Source organism: Aedes albopictus, chromosome 2, assembly GCF_035046485.1.
Source record: "Aedes albopictus strain Foshan chromosome 2, AalbF5, whole genome shotgun sequence".
In the NCBI taxonomy this organism is placed as follows: Eukaryota; Metazoa; Arthropoda; class Insecta; order Diptera; family Culicidae; genus Aedes; species Aedes albopictus.
The window spans coordinates 310886243-310910916 of NC_085137.1; the positions used below are offsets into that span (position 1 = coordinate 310886243).

Sequence of the window (24674 nt, forward strand, 5' to 3'; positions counted from 1 at the left end):
TTCACGATGAATTAGACCTCAGAAGTTCATGGAAAAAAGTTATGAAGCCTTACCCGATCGATAAAATGACGAGATTTGATTAAGGTACACCGGGGCAAGTTAAAACGTGTGGGGCAAGATGAAACGCGAAGTTTTGAAAAAGATTTCAATATAATTTGGAAATTTATCCATCGCCAGAAGATTGTTTGAACCAGAAACTATGTGTTATGGCAATCAAACTGTTTACTATCATTAGATAACATCATGTTGACCCGCCGTTTCATCTTACCCCACCCGTTTCAACTTGCCCCGGTGTACCTTATTTATTGTTATTCCTTACATGTTAAAAAGCGTTTCCATGCTATTCGGTTTTCAGTCAATAACTTTTTCCACATATCTTAGATCCCTTTGTGGTCTTCGGAGGGTTGGTTCCTCGTAATATAGTAAACATGTTGTAGAATTAGGGAAAATTTTAATGTATAACACTGGGATGTTCATAAAACAATAGGGAAAAATCGCTTTTTAATGCTTACGTTAAAACCGATGCATGGCTTGGAAAAACATACTTATGTCAGTTTCGTCAGTTAATTGAGTTGGGTGAGTAGTAAATATGTATAATAAAAGTTGCGTTGGTAAATATATACTGGTTTGAAACAACTTTGAATACTTTGGGGAGTTTTTTTTTGTAGGTATTTAAGCGATATTGTTGAATCTGAACATGGATTTCTTTGAAATTTCTTAGTATAAAACATCAAATCGAGATTTCTCGAGATTCCTCCTAGGGATTATTTTAAAAATTTGCCCAGAGGTGCAGAATAGCACCAGGATTCGACCCCTAAACTTAGTTTTGATGGACATTTTTATTTTATAATAACGGTCTGTGGGGGCACCGTGGATGCGCCTTCGCATTTCGCGGCTCACATTATTGTCAGCCGTTAGCAAGGAACCGAGGTAGACGAATTCTTCTACCACCTCGAAAATATACCCGTCTATCATAACATCGCTGCCAAGGTTTGTCCTGTCTCGCTCAGTCCCACCTACCAACATGTACTTTGTCATAGCTGCATTCACCACCAGTCTGACCATTGCTGCTTCACGTTTCAGGCGGGTGTACAGTTCTGCCACCGTTCCAAATGTTCTAGCAATAATATCCATGTCATCCGCAAAAACCGGCTGTTGAGCCCGGCTCGTCGCATAACACCTTCCAGGGCGATGTTGAATAGTAGGCAGGAAAATCCATTACCTTGTCGTAGTCCCCGTCGAGATTCGAATGAACTGGATAGTTCACCCGAAATCCTTACGCTGTTCTGCACACCGTCCATCGTTCTTCCATACAAAATTTTCGAAATTTGTAAGGACCGTAGACTTTGGCCAGACCCCCCGTCCCCCCCTTCGAGTCTACGTAGTTTATGGACAGGCCCTTATCAGTCTGGTCAGCTTCCCGGGAAAGTTGTTCTCGTCCATGATTTTCCATAGCTCTGTGCGGTCGATACTGTCGTATGCCGCCTTGAAGTCGATGAACAGGTGATGCGTTGGGACCTGGTATTCGCGGCATTTCTGGAGGATTTGCCGTACAGTGAAGATCTGGTCCGTTGTCGACCGACCGTCGATGAAGCCGGCTTGATAACTTCCCACGAACTCATTTACACCGTGTCCAATAAGTTCTCATACAAAATACAAATTTGGAAAATATAATTTTATTTCACATCTGTTATTCATATTTTCAAAATGAATGTATATATTGAAGGGCCACATAATACTGATTCAATGAAGCATACGGTTTAGAATTAGATGATCTGGGATAGCACTTTATAGGCGGCATTTAAAATGGTGATCGCTCGAAAGTTCTCACACATTAACTTGTCGCCTTTCTTGTGGATGGGACAGATTATCCCTTCCTTCCACTCCTCCGGTAGCTGTTCGGTTTCCCAGATCTTGATTACTAACTGGTGCAGACAGGTGGCCAACTTTTCCGGGCCCATCTTGATGAGTTCTGCTGCGATACCGTCCTTACCAGCCGCTTTGTTGTTTTTGAGCTGGTGGATGGCATCCTTAACCCTCTAATACCCAAATTTTTGATTTTGATCTAAATATCATTTTTCGTCATCTAAAATCGATTTAAACATGTTTTGGAAGATATTTCTTTTTAATTCTCGATTTCGTGAATTTCAGTTTTTGATTTTTCTAATTTTTATTTTTGAACATCCCCACAGTTTTATATTTTTCCTGGAAGCCTATTTGGGGTACGGATTTTTTGAGATGAAAACATTTTGAGATTTCATGGTTATTGTTAAATTATGTTTATTTTAATTTATTTTCATAGAACATTTCATTTTCCGTGTAATTTTAAGGAAAATGATTTTAGAGTGTATTCGATTCCCCAAAACTATAAAACTAGGATAGACTGATTTGGGAAAAATTAAAAATTTGTTATTTGTAGCGATTCAATACAAAATAAACCATGGCTTCTAGAAGGTGACTAAAACATCATTTTTTCAATGATTTTTATAAGATGTAAATACGCTTTAAAATACACCAAAAACCATTTTGAGATATACAAAACAGTCCTAAATATCTGCCAAAAATATAAAAATTTTGATTTTACACGAATAAAAAATTACAAAAATGCTCAAACTATACCCCGTCTAAAGACGGGGTTGGGTATTAGAGGGTTAACTTCCCTCAGCGTGGGAGTTGGTTCGTTCCCGTCCTCTGCTGCACCAACATAGCCATTTCCTTTCTCTTCGCCATTCAGGTGCTCGTCGAAGTGCTGCTTCCACCTTTCGATCACCTCACGTTTGTCCGTCAGGAGGCTCCCATCCTTATCCTTGCAGAATTCGGCTTGCGGCACGTAGCATTTGCGGGATGCGTTGAGCTTCTGGTAGAACTTACGTGTTTCTTGTGAACGACACAGCAGTTCCATTTCCTCACACTCCGCTTCTTCCAGGCGGCGCTTTTTCTCCCGGAGGAGACGGGTCTGCTGCTTCTGTCTGTATCACTCCACATTCTGTCGGGTTCCATGCTGCAGCATTACCACCCGTGCTGCGTCCTTCTCCTCCAGAACCGCTCTGCACTCCTCCTCGAACCAATCGTTTCGTCGACTCCGTTCTACGCACTCGATAGTGCTCTCGGCTGCGTTGTTGATGACTGCTTTGACTGTACTCCAGCAGTCCTGTAGAGGGGCCACATAGAGCACACCCTCGTCCAGCAACGCTGCCTCGAGATTCTGCGCGTATGCGGTGGCGACATCCGATTCCTTCAGTCGCTCTAGATCGTACCGGGGCGGCCGCCGATACTGTGCATTGTTAATAACGTAGAGTTTTGAGCGATTCCGTTTGTTGTGCTGTGCTGGAAGAAGGTGCTACGAATGGCTATGTTCTTGGAGGCGACGAAGTCGATGAGGCGTAGGCCATTTCCGTTCGCCAGCTGGTGGGCGCTGAACTTTCCAATCGTCGGTCTGAATTCATCCTCCTGGCCTACCTGAGCGTTTAGGTCTCCTATGATGATCTTGACGTCATGGTTTGGGCAGCGGCCGTACTCGCGTTCAAACTGCGCGTAAAATACGTCTTTGTCATCATCATTGCTTCCGGAGTGAGGGCTGTGCACGTTTATTATGCTGATGTTGAAGAATCGGCCCTTGATCCTCAACCTGCACATTCTTTCGTCGATCGGCCACCAACCGATCACGCGCCTCTGAATATCGCCCATCACTATAAAAGCTGTTCCCAGCTCACGTGTGTTGCCGCAACTCTGGTAGATGGTATGATTACCTCTAAACGTTCGCACCATGGATCCTGTCCAGCACACCTCCTGCAGCGCCACGATTCCGAACCCGCGGTCCTTCAGTATATCGACGAGTATGCGGGTGCTCCCGATAAAGCTGAGAGATCTGCAGTTCCACGTACCGAGCTTCCAATCGCAAGTCCCTTTTCGTCGCCATTGGTATCGGTTCGCATTCTTCTCTTGTTGATTTTCCGGTGCTAGTCTTTTTTACGGCTGGCTCGCAGTGCCTGACACAACAAAACAAAAAGCCGTTCGTTAGATCACTAATCGGTAATAAATCAATAACTTTTTCCACAAGCATCCAATCGCTTTGCGGTCTTCGAAGGAAAGTTTCATAAATGATTTTTCTACAAAGAGCGTTGATCGATTTGAATTAAGGAAACAAGGGGCGACTTCTGGGATTTTTTATCTGAAAGTGCAACTTTTCCCATAGTAAATCCTATGAAAACATTGAACCGCTTGCTCTAAATTATAGTTTCACCGATTGCGCTGAAATTTTGCACAGTTCATATGGGACCTAAATGGAATCGAAAAAGTCGACTGGAGCGGGAATTTGATGTTTGTTCCATACTAATGTCTAGTGTCCAGTTAAAATCGTTTTTTCATGAGTGGTAATCCTTATAGTATGCCTTTATTTCCAACACACATTTGAAGCGAATTTGGAATTAGTAAATCAATTTTTATACGGTTTGGCGATTTTTCAAAGAAGTGTGTGAAGATGGATGCCTTAACACCCCATAGGTTCTTGACACCCCATTTTACGGTAAGTTCCCCATAATTGTATGATCTTGGTTTTAGAAAAGCAAGTGACTGTCACCGCGCTACAATGAATGGTAGACCTTATCATCATCATCATCTGAAAATATTCTCAAAGTTCTTTTCTGCAATTCCCAGGAGTTCCTTGTCTGAATCCTGCAGAAGTTCTTTTGAGGACTTTCCTAGAAGTTTTTTTTCTGTTCTGAAGCTCGTCCTGCGGTTTATGAATCCTCTAAGAGTTTCTTGTGGAAATTCTTCCAGAGTTGCAGAAAATCCCCTAAATCGAATTTCAAATAACTCATCGTACATATGTATAGATGGGTAAATTATTGGTTAAATTGGGAAAAAATCCACAGCTCAGGTGAGATTTGAACTCACGACCAGTTCAAATCTCACCTGAGCTGTGGATTTTTTCCCAATTTAACCAATAATGTACCCATCTGTACATATGTACGATGAGTTATTTGAAATTCATAATTGACCACAAGGATTGGTATTACCGAAAATTTGCACTTTGAGTGAGCCCTAAATCGAATTTTTGGATTAATTTCTAACAATTATTTTTTGGAGGACCTTCGGACTAAACTATTGTAGGAATCCCTAAAGTATCTTCTGAAGGAATTCCTGGAGAAGTAATTTCCAGAAGGAATATGGAGGAATCTATTGAGGGAGTAGATTTATTCTGTAGTAATATTCTGAAATTCAGCAAAGTATTTCCGATGATGAGAAAAAAATGACAGATCTGGTTGAACTGTTACAAGTTTTGGAAAACTGTTCGACAGATTTCCGCAAAAAATATTCGTGTCGCTAAAGTTTTTTTTATTCTTCTCCATAAAACATATAAACATGTCCTTCTAATGATTAGTTGTTTAACCCTCTAATACCCAATCCCGCCTTTAGACGGGGTATAGTTTGAGCATTTTTGTAATTTTTGTTTCGTGGAAAATCAAACTTTTTATATTTTTGACTGATATCACTAGTTTACAGCATTTTTGAACTCGGTAAGCTGATGATCATTTTTGGCGTAGAATCATGCCCTGAATTCGAAAACGCGAAGGAAAAAAATTACAGTAGAGCGGAAATTTTTTCGACTTTCCATACAAGGTTGATGATTTGAAATCGATTTTTGTTCTATTTTTAAGTAAAGTCGCTCACTTCACACATCTCATTCTCCGTAATCAATGCTCCGATTCAGCTGAATTTTTTACTGTAACTCGCCTACATATGATATGTCAAATAAACGGTGAGAAAGAATTTTTAGATTGGTTTTTTCTCATTGAAAAAAATACATTTCTTCATATATTTTTGGAAATTTTGCTAAAATTTAAGGAGATCGTCCCAAAAACTCGCCAATATCTTGAATTTCATCAATCTGACGCAAAACCTGCATTCAGATGATCGAATGGTATTGTATTCAGCTTTAAATTTATAAAAAAAGATTTGAATTTGGTTGAACAAAACGCAAGATATTTGAATTTTAGTAAATTCCATATTTTTAAAAATTGTAAAACTCGATATTAAGCTAAAACTCAAAAACTGCTCTACTTTAAATTTTTTGAAGCGCGGATTCGAAATCAGCACTAAATTGTACTTCAAAAATTTTGGTCGTTGATAGAAGTTCACGACTTTCGTTTTATTTTGTTAACTAGTGTATTTAGAGCTGTTCTGTATATCTCAAAATAGTTTTTGGTGTATTTTGAAACGTATTAACATTTTTAAAAAATCATTGAAAAATTGATGTTTTAGTCACCTTTTAGAAGTCTTTGTTTATTTTGTATTAAATCGCTACAATTGACATATTTTAATTTTTTCCCAAATCATTCTATCCTTGTTTAATAGTTTAAGGGAATGGAATACACTCTTAAATTATTTTCCTTAAAATTACACGGAAAATAAAATTTTATGTGAAAAAAAAATTAAAAAAATAATATTTCAACAATAATTATGAAATCTCAAAATGTTATCATCTCAAAAAATCCGTTCCCCAAATTGGCTTCCAGGAAAAATATAAAAGTGTGGGGATGTTCAAAAATAAAAATTAGAAAAATCAAAAACTGAAATTGACCAAATCGAGAATTAAAAAGAATCATCTTCCAAAACATGTTTGATTCGATTTTAGATGACGAAAAATGATATTTAGATCAAAATCAAAAATTTGGGTATTAGAGGGTTAATGTATATTTGTTTTCTTCTCGTTTTAGGTAATCTCTTCACCAAAGGTATAGTAAAACTACAGTCATTGGATATTTGTTACTACAGGTTTTACTTTGTTCTGTAAATTGTCTTTTTAATGTGGTTTCCAAAACGTATGTATACGCGTACTTCATGACTTTGAATAATCAACCTGCACGTGGAAAATTAAGAGTATCAGCATATATCCCCAACAATTTAAAAGAATTTAATAATGCATCAACCACTTACGCTTCCTGCATCTTGCGGATCTTCTCCTTTTCCCTCTTCCTGACTTTCGGCTTCAGCGCCGGGTTGTACTCGCCCTTGAGCTGGAACTCGGCCTGCTGAACGCGGATCTTGTGCCCACGGATGTCATAATTGTCCAAAATGTTGAGCGCCAATTCAACCGACTCAATCTGGAAGAGGAAGAGGGAAAAAGTAAGCAAAGAGAAAATAAAAGTGATAATTAGTACTGCGGCGGCAATCCGATAGGTACGAAAAATTTCAACTGACTGGGAGGTATTGCCAGGTTTCGTCATCATCAGCATCATATCATCATGAGGTGATCTGGTGGAACCCGGCCCCACACGATTACGAAAACCCGTTCGGACCCGAGGAGGAAGACATAACATAAATATAGGGAAACACCAGTTTAGACCAGACTCACAACATTTACAAAAAAAAACCTAATATCGTCTTTCACAATGTCTGAACTGACAACCGACAGTATTAATAAAATGAACACCGAAACTACAGGAGATACTCAAAATAATTGGGACAGGTAAAATTTTCACTTTTCAAAAACTGTTCAACTCGCTGTAACTTTTCGAAAAGGGCTTCAAATATTCTCAAATTTTTACTGTAAGTTCATCAACTAGTTGTGTATCAGTGGTTCAGATTTGGAAAAGATCGGGCCATTCTACACTAAGTTATAAAGATTCTAGAAAAAGGTATAATTATCCGATAGCCAACTTTGAGCTGTTATATCTCCGCATTCAATGAACCGAATGCCATGAAATTTTGATCATTTATGACTTATATAATTAAATTCCCTCTAATAGACTTGAATATACTTATGTTTCGAAGCAAAGCAACCAAATGACCGGCATTAAAGTGAAAAAGTAATGAGATGCGTATGAAAAATAGATAAATTTACTAAAAAAACATAGAATAAATGAAACCGCCATAACTTTTTTTCTTATTGACAATTTCAAATTGAGTAAACTGTTTTTCAAAGTTCATTATATTAGTCATAAATTATCAAAATTTCATTGCATTCGGTTGATTGAATCCGGAGATATAACAGTTCAAAGTTGGCTATCGGATAGTTATATCTTTTTCTAGAATCTTTATAACTTAGTGTAGAATGGCCCGATCTTTTCCAAATTTGAACCACTGATACACAACTAGTTGATGAACTTACAGTAAAAATTTGAGAATATTTGATGCCCTTTTCGAAAAGTTGCAGTGAGTTGAACATTTTTTGTAAAGTGAAAATTTTACCTGTCCCAGTTATTTTGAGTATCCCCTGTATGTCGATTCGAATTCATTTCAAGATTATTTTGTTTTTTTTTTTTTTTTAATATGAGAATTACATATTCAAAGATCTGCATCTAGTAAACAAAATATTTGTTTGATTTATTCTATTACATGATTCTTATATAATTTGAAAAACAGAAAAAATCAAACATTCTAATTATCAATTTGTTATGTTTCCCCAATCGGGCCGGCTGCTGGAGGGCGGTCGGCGATAAGGAGTTAATTGCGTGGAATATTTTGACGAGCTGCGGCCAAGTCAATTTGGTTGATGGTGGTCCAAGCGGTCCATTGCAGCCGAGTTGTAAAGAAGCGTGCTGCAATTGTTTACCCGTCAATTAGCCACGCTTCGGACGCTTCCTCCGTGTAGGCTACGCATAGGTTGGTGCCCAAAATCGGAAGGTTTTCGACACGGAAGGATGCATTTCGAAAGACCCGCATTTTTTGGGACTCCCTTCAAATTTGTTTATGAATAAAAAACGCCTCTTTTCACGACGAGAAGTGCTGGCGCAGAGAGTGACTGGGTGATGACATAAGTGTGGCAACGGATGAGAGTGATGTGATGGATGAAGGACAGAGGAAGCCGAAGGGAGTACTTAAGCACAAGTTAAATATTGGTTAAGCGGTTTGCCTTATTGTCGTGTTTTGTGCCTCTTGAATTTGGCACGTGACACATTGGCCCAGTGAAGTCGGCATTGAGGTGGGCTGCTTTAAAATGTTTTAAATGAAAGAGGAACACAGCGTACATACAATATCTATTTGGGACCTTTTTAATGCTAATTCTGAATACGTAGAAAAATACGCAGCCATTGCGAAAGTATATTACGTATTCATGTACAGGGGATAGACAAAATGATCGGGACAGGCAAAATTTCCACTTTTCAAAAAATGTTCAGGAAGCTGTAACTTTTTGAAAACTGCAACAAATATTCTCAAATTTTTACAGTAAAATAATTGTGTATCAGGGGTCCTAATTTGAAGTAATTTGAAAAAGATCTGGATCTACACGAATTTATGAAGATTCTAGAAAAAGGTACAGTGAAAGACGTTCGTTTAGCCGACGCCCAAAAATTTTCAAAAAAGTGTCAGCAAACTCAAACAAAAGATTTTATGATATCATCGCAGTGATAGTATATCTAATATTGTTTTATGAAAAGATGATCATCACACTTACATATACACTGAAACATAAACGAGGGTAAAAACCCGTCATGTCATTTTTTGCCTAGACATTCGTTTAGCCGACGTAAATGAAAAATGTGTTTTCAATAGAAAGTTTGTAATTTCGTGAGTATATTTTGACGATATACCCCAAGGCATTTAGTTTATGACGTGTTAGCAAGATAATTGACTTTTAAAGTTTGATTATTTGTGAAATTCGAAGAAATATTACAAAAGTTTTTCTCGATAAGAAGAAACAATGATCAATAAATTTATTTAAGGAAATCGCTTTCTGTAAACACTCAAATGTAACCTAGATTAGTTTTTTGTTTAAGATATGGCAAATAATTATTGTTGGAAATGTTCAAATTATTGCATAAAATATCGTGAGAAAATTAAGAATATAGGTTTTCGGTTGATTGAACATCAAAATGGGATTGATAAAAGCTAAAATGCCGGGGCCCGTGGCGTAGTTGGTCACACGTTCGCTTCATATGCGAATGGTCATGGGTTTGATTCCCAGCCCCGGCACTTGCAATTTTTCGTCAGTTGCTTTTCCCCCGAGAGCAACTGACACTGACCCTCTTCTGAGCCCCATGGCTCAAACGGACCCGGATACCTGGACATAGGCGAACTGCTACTCGTAATGGACCCCCAATCGGACTGGAAAGGAACAACGGCCATCCATCATCATCCTTGTGCTCATTATTCTACTGGGTATAAAGTAGAAAAAGTGAAAGCAGCAGAAAGGCAACCAGTTCGATAAAGTAGAATAGAATCTAGGCGCTGTACAAAAAAATGTAAGTGCAGCTGTCAATTGAAATTGCTCACGTAGTGCCCCAGTGGACGATAGAGCTGTAAATTTGGTTAAGTGATTAAGAATAAAAAAAAGCTAAAATAAATAGTTCTGTGTAGAAATGAAGACGTATCCTAATGCCTCTGAAATATAACTGTATAATACCAGCATTTATAAATGAATTAGAAGAAGCGAAAGAACTGCAAGCCAGAATTTTTGTACCCTCTTTGTTTTGAAGCAAATGTTCATACAAAAAAGCATGACATGGTCAAAAAGTTGGCTTATTTCATTAAATCTGAAAAAATATATTATAGTCTTAGTTTTGATCCACATTCATTTTTTACATGATTTATTTGAAAAAAAAAAGTCAAACTATGACTATGCTAGAAGTTTGAATACTTTGGGTGCCATTTCTCAACATGTGAGACGTCCAATGAATGTTATTTTATATTGAGAGCTATTAGAAGACGTAATAGCAGTAAGTGCTGTGATTTATGCAAGTGATACTATCATATTTCATCAAAACAATACTTAAGTACGTGATTTTTTTTATTATGGTTTGCGACAATTTTTCTGCTATAATTTTTGATTTTCGTAGATTTTCAACCTGCACTCGTCATGATACTTTTATTAGAATGATGTAAAACACTTCCGATGAAAATAACTACAACAAATCTCAATTTGGAAACATTTATATAAATATTATAACATATTTATATAAGATGCACGCAAAATAATAAATGGCAACACTTCCGAAAACGATCAAATTCATGATTAACATGTCAATCTATAATGCAGGTCACCATACAAAATGATTGGCCAATTTTCATTTATTCTTGTATTTTACGACCAAAAAATAAAAAATATATCGTTTCATTCCAGTGACTAATGCAAATTACTCAGAAGATCCTTCAATAAGTTAAAAAAAAAAACAAAAAAATATTACAGTTGCGAAAAAATAGAAAAAATATGCCTCGGTTAAACGAATGTCTACCACTGCACAGTGGTCCACGAACCAGATTTACAAGGAAAGATGCATTCAACGCCTTCAAATGAGTTTTTAGGCAAATATGGTCTTCTACAAAGTTGTCCCTAAGAATAAGGTCCTCTTTTCAATATACATGAAAATTAGGGTGGTTCATATTTTCAAAGAAATTGGGAACCGAACTTTTTATTTGCAAGAATAACTATATACATTCTTCGGGATAGTTGTAGATCTTTTATGTAGCTTTAAAATTGACCGATCTAGAGGTATTTTTCTGAATAAGCTTAGGGTGGTTCAAGAAAACCGGTTTTCTGGCGTTAACTTTTTCAGTTTCGAATTTTCATCAAAGTCACCCAAGAAACACTTGTAGAGCATTTGAAGACGTGTCGTTTCGTGCGCTGTGATGGTCGTTATCTCTTTTGGTTCAAAAGTTACTGGCATTTTTTTCCTAAAAAATCATAGTTTTTTAAAAAAGGTTTATGATGGGTTGGGGCAAATATAAAAATTGTCTTTTGCTCGCATTCAAAAGAAAAAATGTTGTTATAAAACATATCAACATATTTTTGTAACTCAAGTGAAAAATACTTGAAAAGTGCCTATTTTTTCTAGAAAATCATCAATATCTTTAGAACGGAATGACGTAGCAACACGGGGTTGATCACTCCAATAATATTAGCGAATTTTAAATATATTTATGCAAATTCCATAAATATGCATGCTATAAAATTTCATTCACTGAACTGAAACGACAATCTTCAATCGCAGCAATCATTGCCGTCCTGTTGTTGATTGTTTGTGTCTGACATTTTCGGAAGCGAAGGTTCTTCAAATTTAGGTAAATTTGATTGAATTTTAAATACTTAATCTGTCTTCAATTGTAGAATGAATAGACAGGAAATTTTCGCGGATTTCTACCTGCATTTTTTATCCTGCAGACTATACGAATTCAACGGTCAATGCTTTATGAACTCTGATTTGAAAGAGAAACGCGAAATTTCTTGTTGAGAATCTGAATTCCCGACATCTGAAGCTTGCATTTAGAATTCTACATAAAGTTCATATTGGTAATAAAGTGCTTGGAAATTAAATTATTATTAATTGTGTTTATTATCTAATAAAAGAAATGATTGTTGATCTTAATATAGAAAAGTATCACGCATTTCCTACCCTACTGTACAGTTTTCGTAGTTATAGTATAAATATATATATGAAATCACGTATCGAACAGAGGAACCAGTCCAGCGAGGTGGGAAATGCGCAATTTCAAATTTGATTTGCAAAAAAAAAACATGGAGTGGACAAGCAAATCCGTTCCAAATCGTTACTCTTCAACCCGCTCCTCAGTAGATCCAGTGGAACTCAGATTCTACGGATGCTTCACTGACAAAATGAAATGCAGAAGTCCTTCGGAATAACCGGAAACATGCTAGGATCTGTCCAGAATTACATTTGTTCTACGGTTTGGTCATTCCGTTGGATCTTCAGTTCCCACACGACAACTGCTGGTGACTCGAGATTGGCAATTCAATTGACAATGCCAGGGAAAATGCTTGTTTCTAGGATTGAGTACGTCTGTTGGAAAACCCATTAGTATTTTGAAAATAAAATTAAATGATATGAAAATGGGTCCATTCGATACAGAAAGATGATACTTTTTTTTTCTTGACAGTCAAATAAACAATTTAACAGAGAATTGAATGAAGTTTGCTGCGATCTAAATTTCAGTTCAAAGATTTTTATAGCATAAACTACTGCCATAAATTGATAAATATATTTATGCGTGTTAATATCCATATCAAATATTATTGACGAAGTGATCACCCCCGTGGGGTATACCATAACTATTGCTTTGAAAGAAGCTTCTCCTCTGCGGTCTGTGCGGATCGCAAGAGGTATCCCTGAATGTAACTCTAATCTGTTCAAGTTCAAAATATCTTCGGATAAACCACTCTTTCATATGAATCTCTAGCTTTCGCCCGAGAATTATAGCTATATAATCGACTTAGTGGGCCCTGAGAAGCTCTGCTTACTTCAAATCTCCAAGAGTAAATGGGATTGTGTCCTATTTTTTTCCAGAAAGATTTGAGTATTTTAAACATGTTTTGAACTCTTGTAGTTTCCTATTGGGCATTTTCATGGCGTGAAATAACTCCATAGGTTTATCCCGAAAGGATGCGTGTGTTGTATGAACAAGGAATGAGTTCTTGGTTACCTCGTTCTTTCTGAAATGCTTGAAACGCATTGTCGATTATCACATCCGTGAAGTTCGTCTGGCTGACATGCCTATTCATGTGAACTCACATGCCTTCCAATTTGGGATGTCCACAGTGACTCTTTTACACATAGTTGTATACGTTTTCAAAAAAGTATTCGCTCAAACGTAGTTTTTTGCTTGGTTGGTTTCTAGAATATTGAGAATGTTTTCGATGACGTGCCTTCAAATGTCATATTGAAAGTCACATGATGACACCACAAGATACCTCCAATAAGCTATGGACTCTCCTTACCACAGGCTACTGATTAAACCCGTTGTGGTATGGGCTATGAGCTCTCGTTGCGCTTAAGCAAAGTCGGATAACAAAGTGATATCACATTGATAAGATACCTCGTTATCGGTGTTATCATTTTGCTATTTTTGTTATCATCTTTTCCAATGAATGATAACCAGATAATAACAAATTTAGTTATCAATAATGCTGGTCTATTGCGAAATACCAAAAGACAACAAAATATGTTATCAGTTTCCAAACGCACATTTCAAAGCTTTCCCAAAACTGAGGGTCTTGTGGACCTCGAATCTAAAAATAGATTCCGCTTTTCACTGTCAATGCGACTGCAGTACGAAAGCGTAGCCTTCAATGACTGTCCCTCTCACTGAGTCCCGTTGGTGTAGAGGCCATCGGCTGCGACAGGCAATCACTCGATCAGGGTTCGAGACTCACTGAGCGCAATAGTTGAAAACATGGTTTATAAGTTATAAGAAACTTTTTTCCCAGGTTTCGACCATTCATTTGCAAAGATTAACATTCATTTGCTATTATCTCAGTTCAGAAGCATGCTATCGAAAAACAATGTATGGATGAATTTAACCTTGTAGTTTTATCTAAAAGTTTGCCAAATAACATTGGGGTCGCACACGCATACCAAAGTCGTGAACGAGCTGTGAAGGCAACTTTCCACAGCGTGAATGTAATTTACATTCACCGCGTGGAGAGTTGCCTTCACAGCTCGCTCACGACTTTGGTATCGTGTGCGACCCCAATGTTATTCGGCAAACTTTTAGATAAAACTACAAGGTTAAATTCATCGATACATTGTTTTTCGATAGCATGCTTCTGAACTGAGATAATAGCAAATGAATGTAAATCTTTGCAAATGAATGGTCGCAACCTTGCTTTTTTCAACTACTAACTTACTACTAACTGTCGGTAAAGTAGATTTTTTATTATTTTGGTCGATAAAATAGCTCTGAATGATAACTAAATGATAACAAAATTTGTTATCAATCAGCTGTATTTTTTCATGTTGATAACTAAATGTTTTGTTCAATAAAATATTATACAACACAATTAGTTAACAACTTGAACTTAATGGTAACTTTACTTCATATAATTTTGGTATTCTTGGAGTAAATTTGAGGTATCATTTGTGTTATGTTGGCTCTTAATTCAACCTTAATGATAACAAACTCAAACGAATGATAACCGGGTAACAGAACTTGTTATCATTTTGATATCCGCCTTTGCTCGGGTTATGCATTCATTCCCTCTTCTAGGATACCCCTTCCTATTTCATCACCTTTCCCTTTTCTTATTCCCGTCCCTTGTCCCATTCTCCCTCAGGCAAATGATGAAATAGGCTTTTATATGTATAGCGATGGCACAAATGTCCCAAATGGAGGATAACGTGCCTCTGCAGCCGGCCTTCTGCTACCTGAACTATACTGCACTTCATGGTAAACTACAACATTTCTGGTCGACTGGTTGCACAACGCTTTACCAGATACCCAAAAAGCTGACGAGCTGACTGTATGTGATATTGGGTAGGGCATTATGTAACTGTGCATCGTTTTCAAGGTTCTTCTTGAGGAAATTTGTGTTGTAATGTCGACTGGAGTAACGCCTCCCGTAACATCAGGGGTTCCAGGGGTGTTCCTGGCGGTTTCATGGGGATTTAACCTTTCAAGATACGCACCTGCTTGATCCTGTAACTGCAACACGCTTGCATTGTATGCGACAAGCGAGGGTTTTCATAGTGTTGTGCTTTTTACATCGGCTTGCGTCCTGAAGGGTTAACGAGATTTCAGGAGATTTACGGGGTTTTTAGCGTTCTAGGTAGCAAAGGGTTCAGGTGCAAAGGGTTTCAGGGGCGTTCCAGAGGTGTTCCAAGGGTTTTCAGCGAGTTTCGGGTGCTTTCCCGGGGTGATTCGGGGGCTTTCTAGGAGTGTTTCAACGGTTTTCAGGGTAGCTCCAGAAGTGTTTCAGGGTGATTCAAGATGTCAGGTATGTTCCGGAGGGTTTCAAGGTAACGATCCAAACATTTTTTTAAAGGTTTTTATATAAGAAGCATTATAAAGAGGAGGAAGGGGGGGGGTCTGAAATAACCAACTTTAGCGATATATAACTTGTGGACCACTCCAGGAGTTTCAGGGGGTGCGGGTCAAGGTTTCAGAAGCATTCCAGGGTGTCTCAAGTGGTCTCAGGGTTGTTGTGGGGTGTCATGAGCATTCTCAGGGATTCCAAAGGGGGTGGTGGGGCATTCCAGTAATTTTATTCGGTTTCAGGAGCGTTCCAGGGAGCTTCAAGGGGTCTCCATGGGGTTTCAGGGGTTTTCATGAGGTTTCAGGTACGTTAAAAACCCCCTGAAATCACCTGGAACTCCGTGAAATAACTTGAAATTGAAACCCCTATAAAAATCCCTCCGGTATTAACTAGCTCTGGGTAATAAATTTCATCAATAAAGATAAAAAGCCTTCAAAGTTCTCTAGACCCTCCTGAAACGTCTTGAGACATCCCTGTAACCTCCTTGAATGCACTCGGAAACCATGAAACTCCTCTTAAGGACAAGCTAGTTAGGATCTCTAGATGACCGCCACAACAGTCGACTTTCGCACCTATTCACAAACTTAGAAAAAAACATAGTATTTGGTGAAAAAAAACACCGAAACTGATCTGTAAACAAGCAAATTACAGTATTACGATGAAATTAATTAAATTAGTGGTGAACCCTGTGAAATATAGGAAATCATTGAAGAACAAGTGAAATAAGACAAATCTGTGAAAATTTTACCGATTATGAGACTATTACGCCAGCCATTTCATAGAAAAATTAAAAAAAACATAACTTTTGAACCAGATGACCAAATTTTTTTTGTTTGAAAGTTTCAATTGTAGTTTTTAGAAAAAATACGTTGAATGGGCCAAATTGTATTTTGGTACTCTGTAGGTAGGCGTAACATTAACCGTAACATTAACAATTTGTAAAATTTACCGTACGCCCACTAAAACTTACAGTTCATCGGTGAAAAAATACCGAACGTCCTGTGATTTTTACGTAAAATATGTAACGAAATTTGGTAGTATTAGATTCACAGAAAAAAGGCAATAAAAGTTAATTATAGAATGATATTAGACAAGATTGGTGAACTCGATTCATGAAAACTATTTTCAATAATTAATTTGAAAATAGCATGAAAAAAATACGCGTAAAAGGATTGCATTTAACCTTCCGTAACTCGCGCGATTGGCCACCACCGCCAGCACCACGCTAATGCTGAATACAAAAAGCGAGAGTTTTTCAACGTGTTATACAAAATACAACAGCTCGAGGGATAATAAGAATATCTGACTTCCAAAGTCTAGTTCATAATTTACATATGCTAGCGCAGAATAGGCGATGGCGTTCTTCGACCTATTCTGAACCCAGATCGAAATCTAGATCAAGCACGTCGTAATTTCCAGGTCCACTATTTCGCACCACTTTGTAGTGATAATTGCTGAAATTGACATACATTTTCCGGTGACCATAATCGATGCCGCCACCCGGCTTGTATTCCGTCATCAGAACGCGTTCCGTCAAACAATTAATCGCCCATCAAACAACATAATTTGCCGTCGAACACCGACGATGACAACGATCGTTCCTTCACTCGGATTACGCCGAGACCGCTGTAGCCCTGCCTAGGTGGTGTGCCTCATTTAAATCCGATCCGGTTTTCACGGCTCTGCGTATGCATGTTTTTCTATATTATAATAATTGGCATTATTAAACTTTATAACGACAAGTCGAACATGCCTCTGTGCAGCGGCGGCGGTGGACAAACCTCTCTTGGAGTCTTATTTTCCAACGGCTCGACCCCAGCGCCATAAATCGTGTCTGTTCGATACTTCGAGCCTTAAACCCGATATCCAGCAGTCGATGTTAAATTCATGTTCAACAAGGCGAAATTGAATGACCAATAAATTTCTAATTTGTCCTAATTTGATTGCGATTAATTTTATTCTCGCTCCACCCGCTCTCGGGTATGGTGGTTCGCCCTCGAAAGGTTTTTGCCCAGCTTTGTAGCCGAGTCGGTTCGAAAGATGCCTGAAAAGACTTCATTTGTTTGCATCTTGTTCTGTTGGTCAAGCGAGGCGAACTCCGAAGACCCGGACAGAGCGCTTCGCTTCTACTCAATTCAATTGCATTAAAATGCAATAAATCCATCAATTTATCAGTGGTCTATACATTTTTACCCTTCATATTTCCCCAGTTGGTTGGTGTGATGATGCACTTGCGAAGTCAAGCTGTTTGAATAACTGACTGACGTGCGACGCTGGTCTGGGTTGAAGTTATTCATCAAATCTCGCCTTGTGTGGTGACATCCAGCTACAAATAAACCGACAAATTGTCCAAAATGACACATTTGATCGGCGCCGTTCGATTCGACGAACGGAGAAATGGTAGCAAAGCGGGCGACTCAATTTACATTAGTTTTCGGAAGCTATAACGGCTACGTGTTGGTCCAGTTCAGTAGTGGTCCGCTTGTTAACTACCGAATCAGAATCTATATAGAGATAGACAAAAGTTTATGGTGGTCAGTTGCACAGCGGGTTGGCCCAGCTAGGTTTATATAAATATCAACGGGTGCTCTCTGTTTGACGGTTGATGCTATTGCCTTATTCGTTGAAATATACATATAGAAGGAACCCAATGGAGCAGGGTATTGATTTACATGTTTTATAGCAACTTCAGAGATATACGCACAGTTTGCCACCCCGAGCTGCTCGTTCCAGCAGAATCGAAAGTTCATGGGGAGTTGTTTTTCTACTCTATTTTAAAGCATCAGCTCCGGTAGGTCATACATTTCTCGTGTCACTTACCACAAGGTCCTATGCAAAAATCATTTAAATTGCATTTAATTTACGCTGTTTGCATCAACCTGCTTTAGAAACACTTCATCATGCAGTAAATTTAACGGAATGTTTCCAGTCTTACTGGAACCTTCTGAAAAGTTAGATGAGAATTCGCAGAAAATCAAGTGCGTTCGTCGTTGTTATTACAACCTATGGCGATGGATGAATAGATGGTTGGCTGGATGACTGTCATGCGGCCATGATAGTGGGTTGTTGTTTTAACAAATTGATATCGGCCAAGCTTTGATTGATCGTGTCAAATTCAATGAAGCTATGGTCTATCTACATGCATATTGCATATATAAATATGAACAGTAGCACATGCCGTACGATGACGTTGACTTTTGAGAATTGAAGGAGGACGTCGAGGTAGACGCATATCTGTCTGTATCTATGTTTTATGTCCATTTTTAGCAGGCATGTGGAAGTTGAACTCGAATAACTATATTTAGGTTTCGAGTCCTTGAACAAGACTTACTTATATTGAATCTTGGTAACTTATTCGATTTTCAATCGAGATAAGCAAGTAAACTCTAAAAAGTTGGACCATTTGGACAGCGATCAAATTTGTGAATTTTTCTGGTGAACAATAACCATTTTTAGCCCTTGTCTTTCCTTAACCCACTAATGCCCAGCGATTTGTTGGGATCAAAAGTCTGAACGGCCAGTGATCTATTTTGAGATCAGTAACATTTGCGATTGATGTGAAGAAATGAAGAAAGCTGAAAGAAAATATTTTTTTATGATACTCGTTTTGCAAAAGTCTTCCACCACCCCCCACCCCCCCCCCCCCCCCCCCAGAACCAACATTTGTGGACCAAATTTTCAGTGTAAAGCGCTTTGCGACGAAAAAATTGTTGGCTGCGCCGCTATTTTCAAACTACGAATACAATTTTTTTTTAAATTTCTTTGTATTTGTGAATTTTAACTTATTGCTAATTCTTCACACACTACGAATACAATTGCTCATTGCTGTTTACAAAATGTAAGTGTTAAATCTAAAAAGGTATCATTGAAGGTTGAAAACCCCTCCCAGAGACAATTTCTGGCTACGCCACTGACGCATGGTAAAAAAAATAACTTTCTAAATTGTTTGTTGAATTGAAATGAAACACTTTTATAGAAACAAAAATACACTGATAGTGATATTCATCACCCCAGCCAACCACATATCGTAAATCATTGTGTGGAAAAAATCTTATATTTCCATATATTGAATGACAATTGTATAATCATATATATATTTGTTGACAATGATTGCGTAAAATCGCATTTCATGCCAAATTAAATTTCAATTGCGATTTTGTTTCATATAGTCGTCTCCGATCATAAAAGGTGCAAGATACTATCGGTAGGATCGCACAGAATCGGATAGAATCGTGAAAAAAACATACCGTCAAATGGGGTAACTTGCAACACTTTTCGACTTTGAAGCAATATCATTGAAAATCTAAACATTTGAAACATCCTGTGGAGCATCGTGTACGCTAATTACCCCGAGTAGAATACTATGCAGCACTTGGTTTACCAAAATACGTTGCCACCTAATCAGGAGGTGCGAAATACATGCTTGTTGCAAGTTTCCCCATCTGTGGGGTAACTTGCAACATAGGATATGAAGCTAAGTTAGCTATCATTAAACAGCACTAACATTCTAGTATTTAGTCGTATTGTAAATTTTTGATGTTATGCATTAAACATACCATGAAAAGATGTACACTATAACCAATTGACATATATTTTTTTATGGAAGGATTGATAGTTATTGCAAGCGAGAGTATATCGTTTAGCAACAGGTCTCACGTCCCTCAAACACAAAATATATATGATTCTCGTGACTTAGCACTCATTACAAAATGTCAACAATGATTATTGTCATTTCTTGAGAAGGTAGAGTGAGTCATCTTCAAGTAGTTTTCAGTTTGAAGTGGTGTTTGGCAATTTCAGCTAAATTAACATGATTGAAACACACCTATTCTACTTTGTAAATGTCAAACTCGCTTATTTGGGTATTGAACTGAAATAATTTACTCCATCTAGGTTCAGAATTGATGTTGGTAATTGCTTTACAGCGTTCTTAAACAAAAATTGAACTTTTAACATGATGAAACATGAATGAAACTTCATAATGTGGTATTTCCTAACAATGTTTGAAGGTCACGTGCAAAAAAATGAATTATCATTTCAAAATGAACGCGTTACGTAATCAATAAATGATCCATTTCGGTTATTTCTGTCAAATATATCGTGAAATGAAGATAAATAATAAAAGGTTTCGTCAAATTCAACTGTTGCAAGTTACCCCATAGTGGTTGTCGAATGTAATAATGATTTTTTGCACTACTTAGTCGATAAGTTTATCAAACTTTTATCGTTTAGCTAAGCTTACTATTAGGTACCCTAACTGCAAGCAAGGTCATCAGACTTATCGCACTTACCATAAGGGAGAGGTCAAGCACGATTTTCATACTTGTTTTTATGGCATAAAATGAGCAATCCGTTTTAACAGTGTAGCTAAACCATTAACAAAGAAACAAAGCTAATTTTTATACTAAATCGATCTTTGATACACATAATCTCTATAACCGAAATAGTAGGGCATACTAGTTTTCATTATTATTAGAAAATGCTTCACATTTAGTTTATGTCATCGTGTTGCAAGTTACACCGCTGTTGCAAGTAACCCCGTTTGACGGTACATTCTTAGTGTCAAGCTGCAGGTTCGTTAGCATCGTATATATGATTTCTTTGAATCGTGGAAATCGTCTCTTCACATCGTAAATGAATCTGCTATATCGAGCTTGCTACCTAAAGGTATGATGAAAATCGGTTACATCGTATACAATTATAACAATGTTGTATATTGATCATTTGCATCACACTTGCGTCGTATACGAAGTGAATGAAATCGTAGAAATCGTATATTCGTTTTTACAGTCGCATATGATTGTTACTGCACTTTTAATTGGCGAATCTTAATCTCGGAAATCGTAAATGGTTTTGTTTACATATTTGTATAATGGAGAAAAAGAAAAAATAGTATTCATCACAAATTTGTATTTTTTTTTGTTGTTGACTCATTCCAACCATGGTAGCAATAATTTCAACCAAATATATAGGTTTTCATACTAGCAGATTACTTACAATAGTGATGTCCACTGAAGTTTTTTTACGCGGTTTTTTTTACGCGGTCCATCCTAAAAAAAAACCGCGTTATTTCAAGACCCGTCGTAAAAAAAACCGCGTTATTTCAAAAACCGTCGTAAAAAAAATCCGCGTTTTTTTCAAAAACATGCGTAAAATAGTCAGCACCACATCTAACGTGACTTGACTTTTTTTACGACGTTTTTTGAAATAACGCGGTTTTTTTTTACGACGGGTCTTGAAATAACGCGGTTTTTTTACGACGGGTCTTGAAATAACGCGTTTTTTTTACGCGGTTTTTTTTACGCGGGACCATTACCGTCGTAAAAAAAAACTTCAGTGTATAGATTCCAACAACGATGTGAATTCCGGGCCTCTTGCACGGCACCACTTTTGATGCCAGTCAATGCACAACAACAACGCTCTCACCACAAGTCTCGCACCGTATCATGCTATTTTTTATTCGTTTCATGCCATTCACTTTGAACTCTCTATTTTCAACTTGGCAATATAGCCAATAGAGATAACGCGCAGTTCTCAATCAAAGGACCTAAGTTTGATTCCCACTGAACACCATTTGGTTTTTTATATTTGAAATTTTAAGTCGTAGTCCGGGTACTCTCAATCGTAATAAGATAATGCATAATCGTATATTTTTTTTATTCTTCAATCACTTAACCTAATTTACAGCTCTATTGTCTACTAGGGTAGAGCAACTTACACTTTGTCCCGCGCCTAAATGTATTCTGTTCTAATTCCTCTAATTCTAATTTGAACTGAACCTTTGCGCTGCTATCACTTTTCTACCCTGTCCATGGTAGAATGATGAGCACGATGTTTCTGTGTGGCTCTTGTTCCACTTCCAGTCCAATTGGATGTCCATTATGAGTTGCCGTAAGCCGATATCCAGGTTTCCGGGTCCGTTAGAGCATATGCTCAGAAGAGGGTCAGGTGTCAGCCGCACTCGGGGGGAAGGGCAACTGACGAAAAATTGCAAGTGCCGGGCTGGGATCGAACACATGACCATCCACTTATGAAGTGAACGTGTAGCCACTACGCTACGGGCCCCGGCTATCGTATATTTAGACGGATAAAATCGGCGAAATCGTAGAAATTTTTCGAGAAATCGTAAATTATGTTGGATGGAATCACAGTAATCGTATATATGTTTCGATATGGCCTCCACTTTAGTATGTATATGCCTGTTTCGTGCATTGAATACGATTTCTTTGATGCTATATATGTGTGACTATTGCAGTTGCAATTTCGATATAGCAACCAAATTGCTGGCTGGGATGGATCTATGCTAGATGGCATATAATTTTAATTTTTCAAAACACCTTACCCTTCGTTTTTTTTGTAAAGAATTATGCTTTAAAAAATTCAAGCCTACCCTCATTATAATCCTTGGTGCAAAACTAGAATCCTTTCAAATTTTCAGCCATTTAGATGGTTGTCCTAAAGTAAAATAGGTTTATATGGAAATTACTATGGGAAATTTTAAAAAAAAAGGTTATCCGTACTGTTGAGAATTTATGCAAGGATGAAGCCAAACTGTTTTCTTCACATCTCAATATAGAATGTTGCCAAAGAGTGAAACTTATATCGACAATCGAAAAAAAATTCGACACACACGATATCCTACAAGATGTGATAGAAGGCAACATACATTCACTAACAACTATTAAACTTCAGAATCTGAAGAATAATACTACATAGAATAATTTTGTCCTCGACAAAATTAGTCAGGACATGAAAGACCATCTGGTGATGAACTAATTGATTCTAAGTTCATCCGGTTGGTAGAGCTAATGAGTCTAAAATTCAGTGCTACATTTCTAGATTCAATCCATAAAATTTGACATTTGTATTGAGCGTAGATTTTAGCCAGTGTAACGACACGAACCGCGGCTCTGGCGACACTGCTATAGACCTACCGTCCCACTTTCCGATCGTACACGATCAACAGTTGTCATCGTAGATGACTCGCACAATCACTATAAGGTCACAAAATAGCAAGTGAATGGACGAGGAAAAGTGCATCTTGTTGATGTGAGGAATAATTTGTAAATTTATTTCTAGTGAATTTGATAACCTAATTGAACTAAACTAATTATATACCTACTTTTTACAGTGCTTAATCCTATCTAGTATTTGAACCTAAATCTACCGTGAATTTATATTAAAAGTCTGTATCCTATTGAGTAGAAGTGAGTACGGGAAACTACATGCAAATTAATTGAAACCTAATGAGTTGTATTTACAGAAAGTACTTACAAAAGCCCGTAAACGTTAGATACGACCTTTCCAAATCATTAACTGAAAACCAAATATGTAAGTTAACCTAAATTATCCGTAATAACATCAGCTAAATAAAGTTTATTTGTAGCTTAAAGCGCACAGACAATTGGATCGTGTTTGCTATCAAAGATTGGTGAAATCTAACCCCACAGCCAGATACCCCTCCCTCCCAAAAAGTTTACGTGGTTTATGAAGGGTCCTTTTTTAATTTCTGTATTTTAGGATTCAAACCTAATAGAAGAATTCCGTTTTCGGCAAAGTTGATGAAGAATTCAAGGGCTATCAGATGGCGTACATATTGATCGTGCTAATGAGCCTTAGAAATTTTAAAATGTCTGTATTTAGAGATCCAAACTTTACAGAAAAAAGAGATTTTGTCTAAGTTGATAAGTAGAGCAAAAGCAATCCGTTGATGAATTGGTTGAATTTGGATTTTTCGGCAATGTGAGGCTGTTTAGCTTCAGAAATTCATAACTTATATATTTCGAGAATCAGACCATTTTGAGTTCAGCAAAGTTGATCAAGACATCAAGAGCCAATTGATGATGAACTAATAAGTTGTAGGTTTCTCCGCTTGGTGGTACTAGTGATTCTTCGAATTTTTTCATGATTTCTGATTCTCAAGATCTCAGGATCGGAACCAGGCTTACGATAGTCTTCTGGGTTC

The 24674-nt window shown here is 37.5% G+C and overlaps 2 protein-coding genes across 10 annotated transcripts in view; one reads left to right on the top strand and one right to left on the bottom strand.

Annotated features, from left to right (window-relative positions):
• LOC109401001 (uncharacterized) overlaps positions 1–24674 on the top strand; it is a 403227-nt gene that overhangs the window by 207397 nt on the left and 171156 nt on the right. The gene's annotated exons all lie outside the window — the stretch shown is intronic.
• LOC109428685 (17S U2 SnRNP complex component HTATSF1) overlaps positions 1–24674 on the bottom strand; it is a 260344-nt gene that overhangs the window by 3947 nt on the left and 231723 nt on the right. Inside the window, exon 3 of the mRNA XM_062852264.1 lies at positions 6940–7106. Within this exon, the coding sequence (XP_062708248.1) occupies positions 6940–7106 (167 nt within the window). The remainder of the gene's footprint in view (positions 1–6939; positions 7107–24674) is intronic.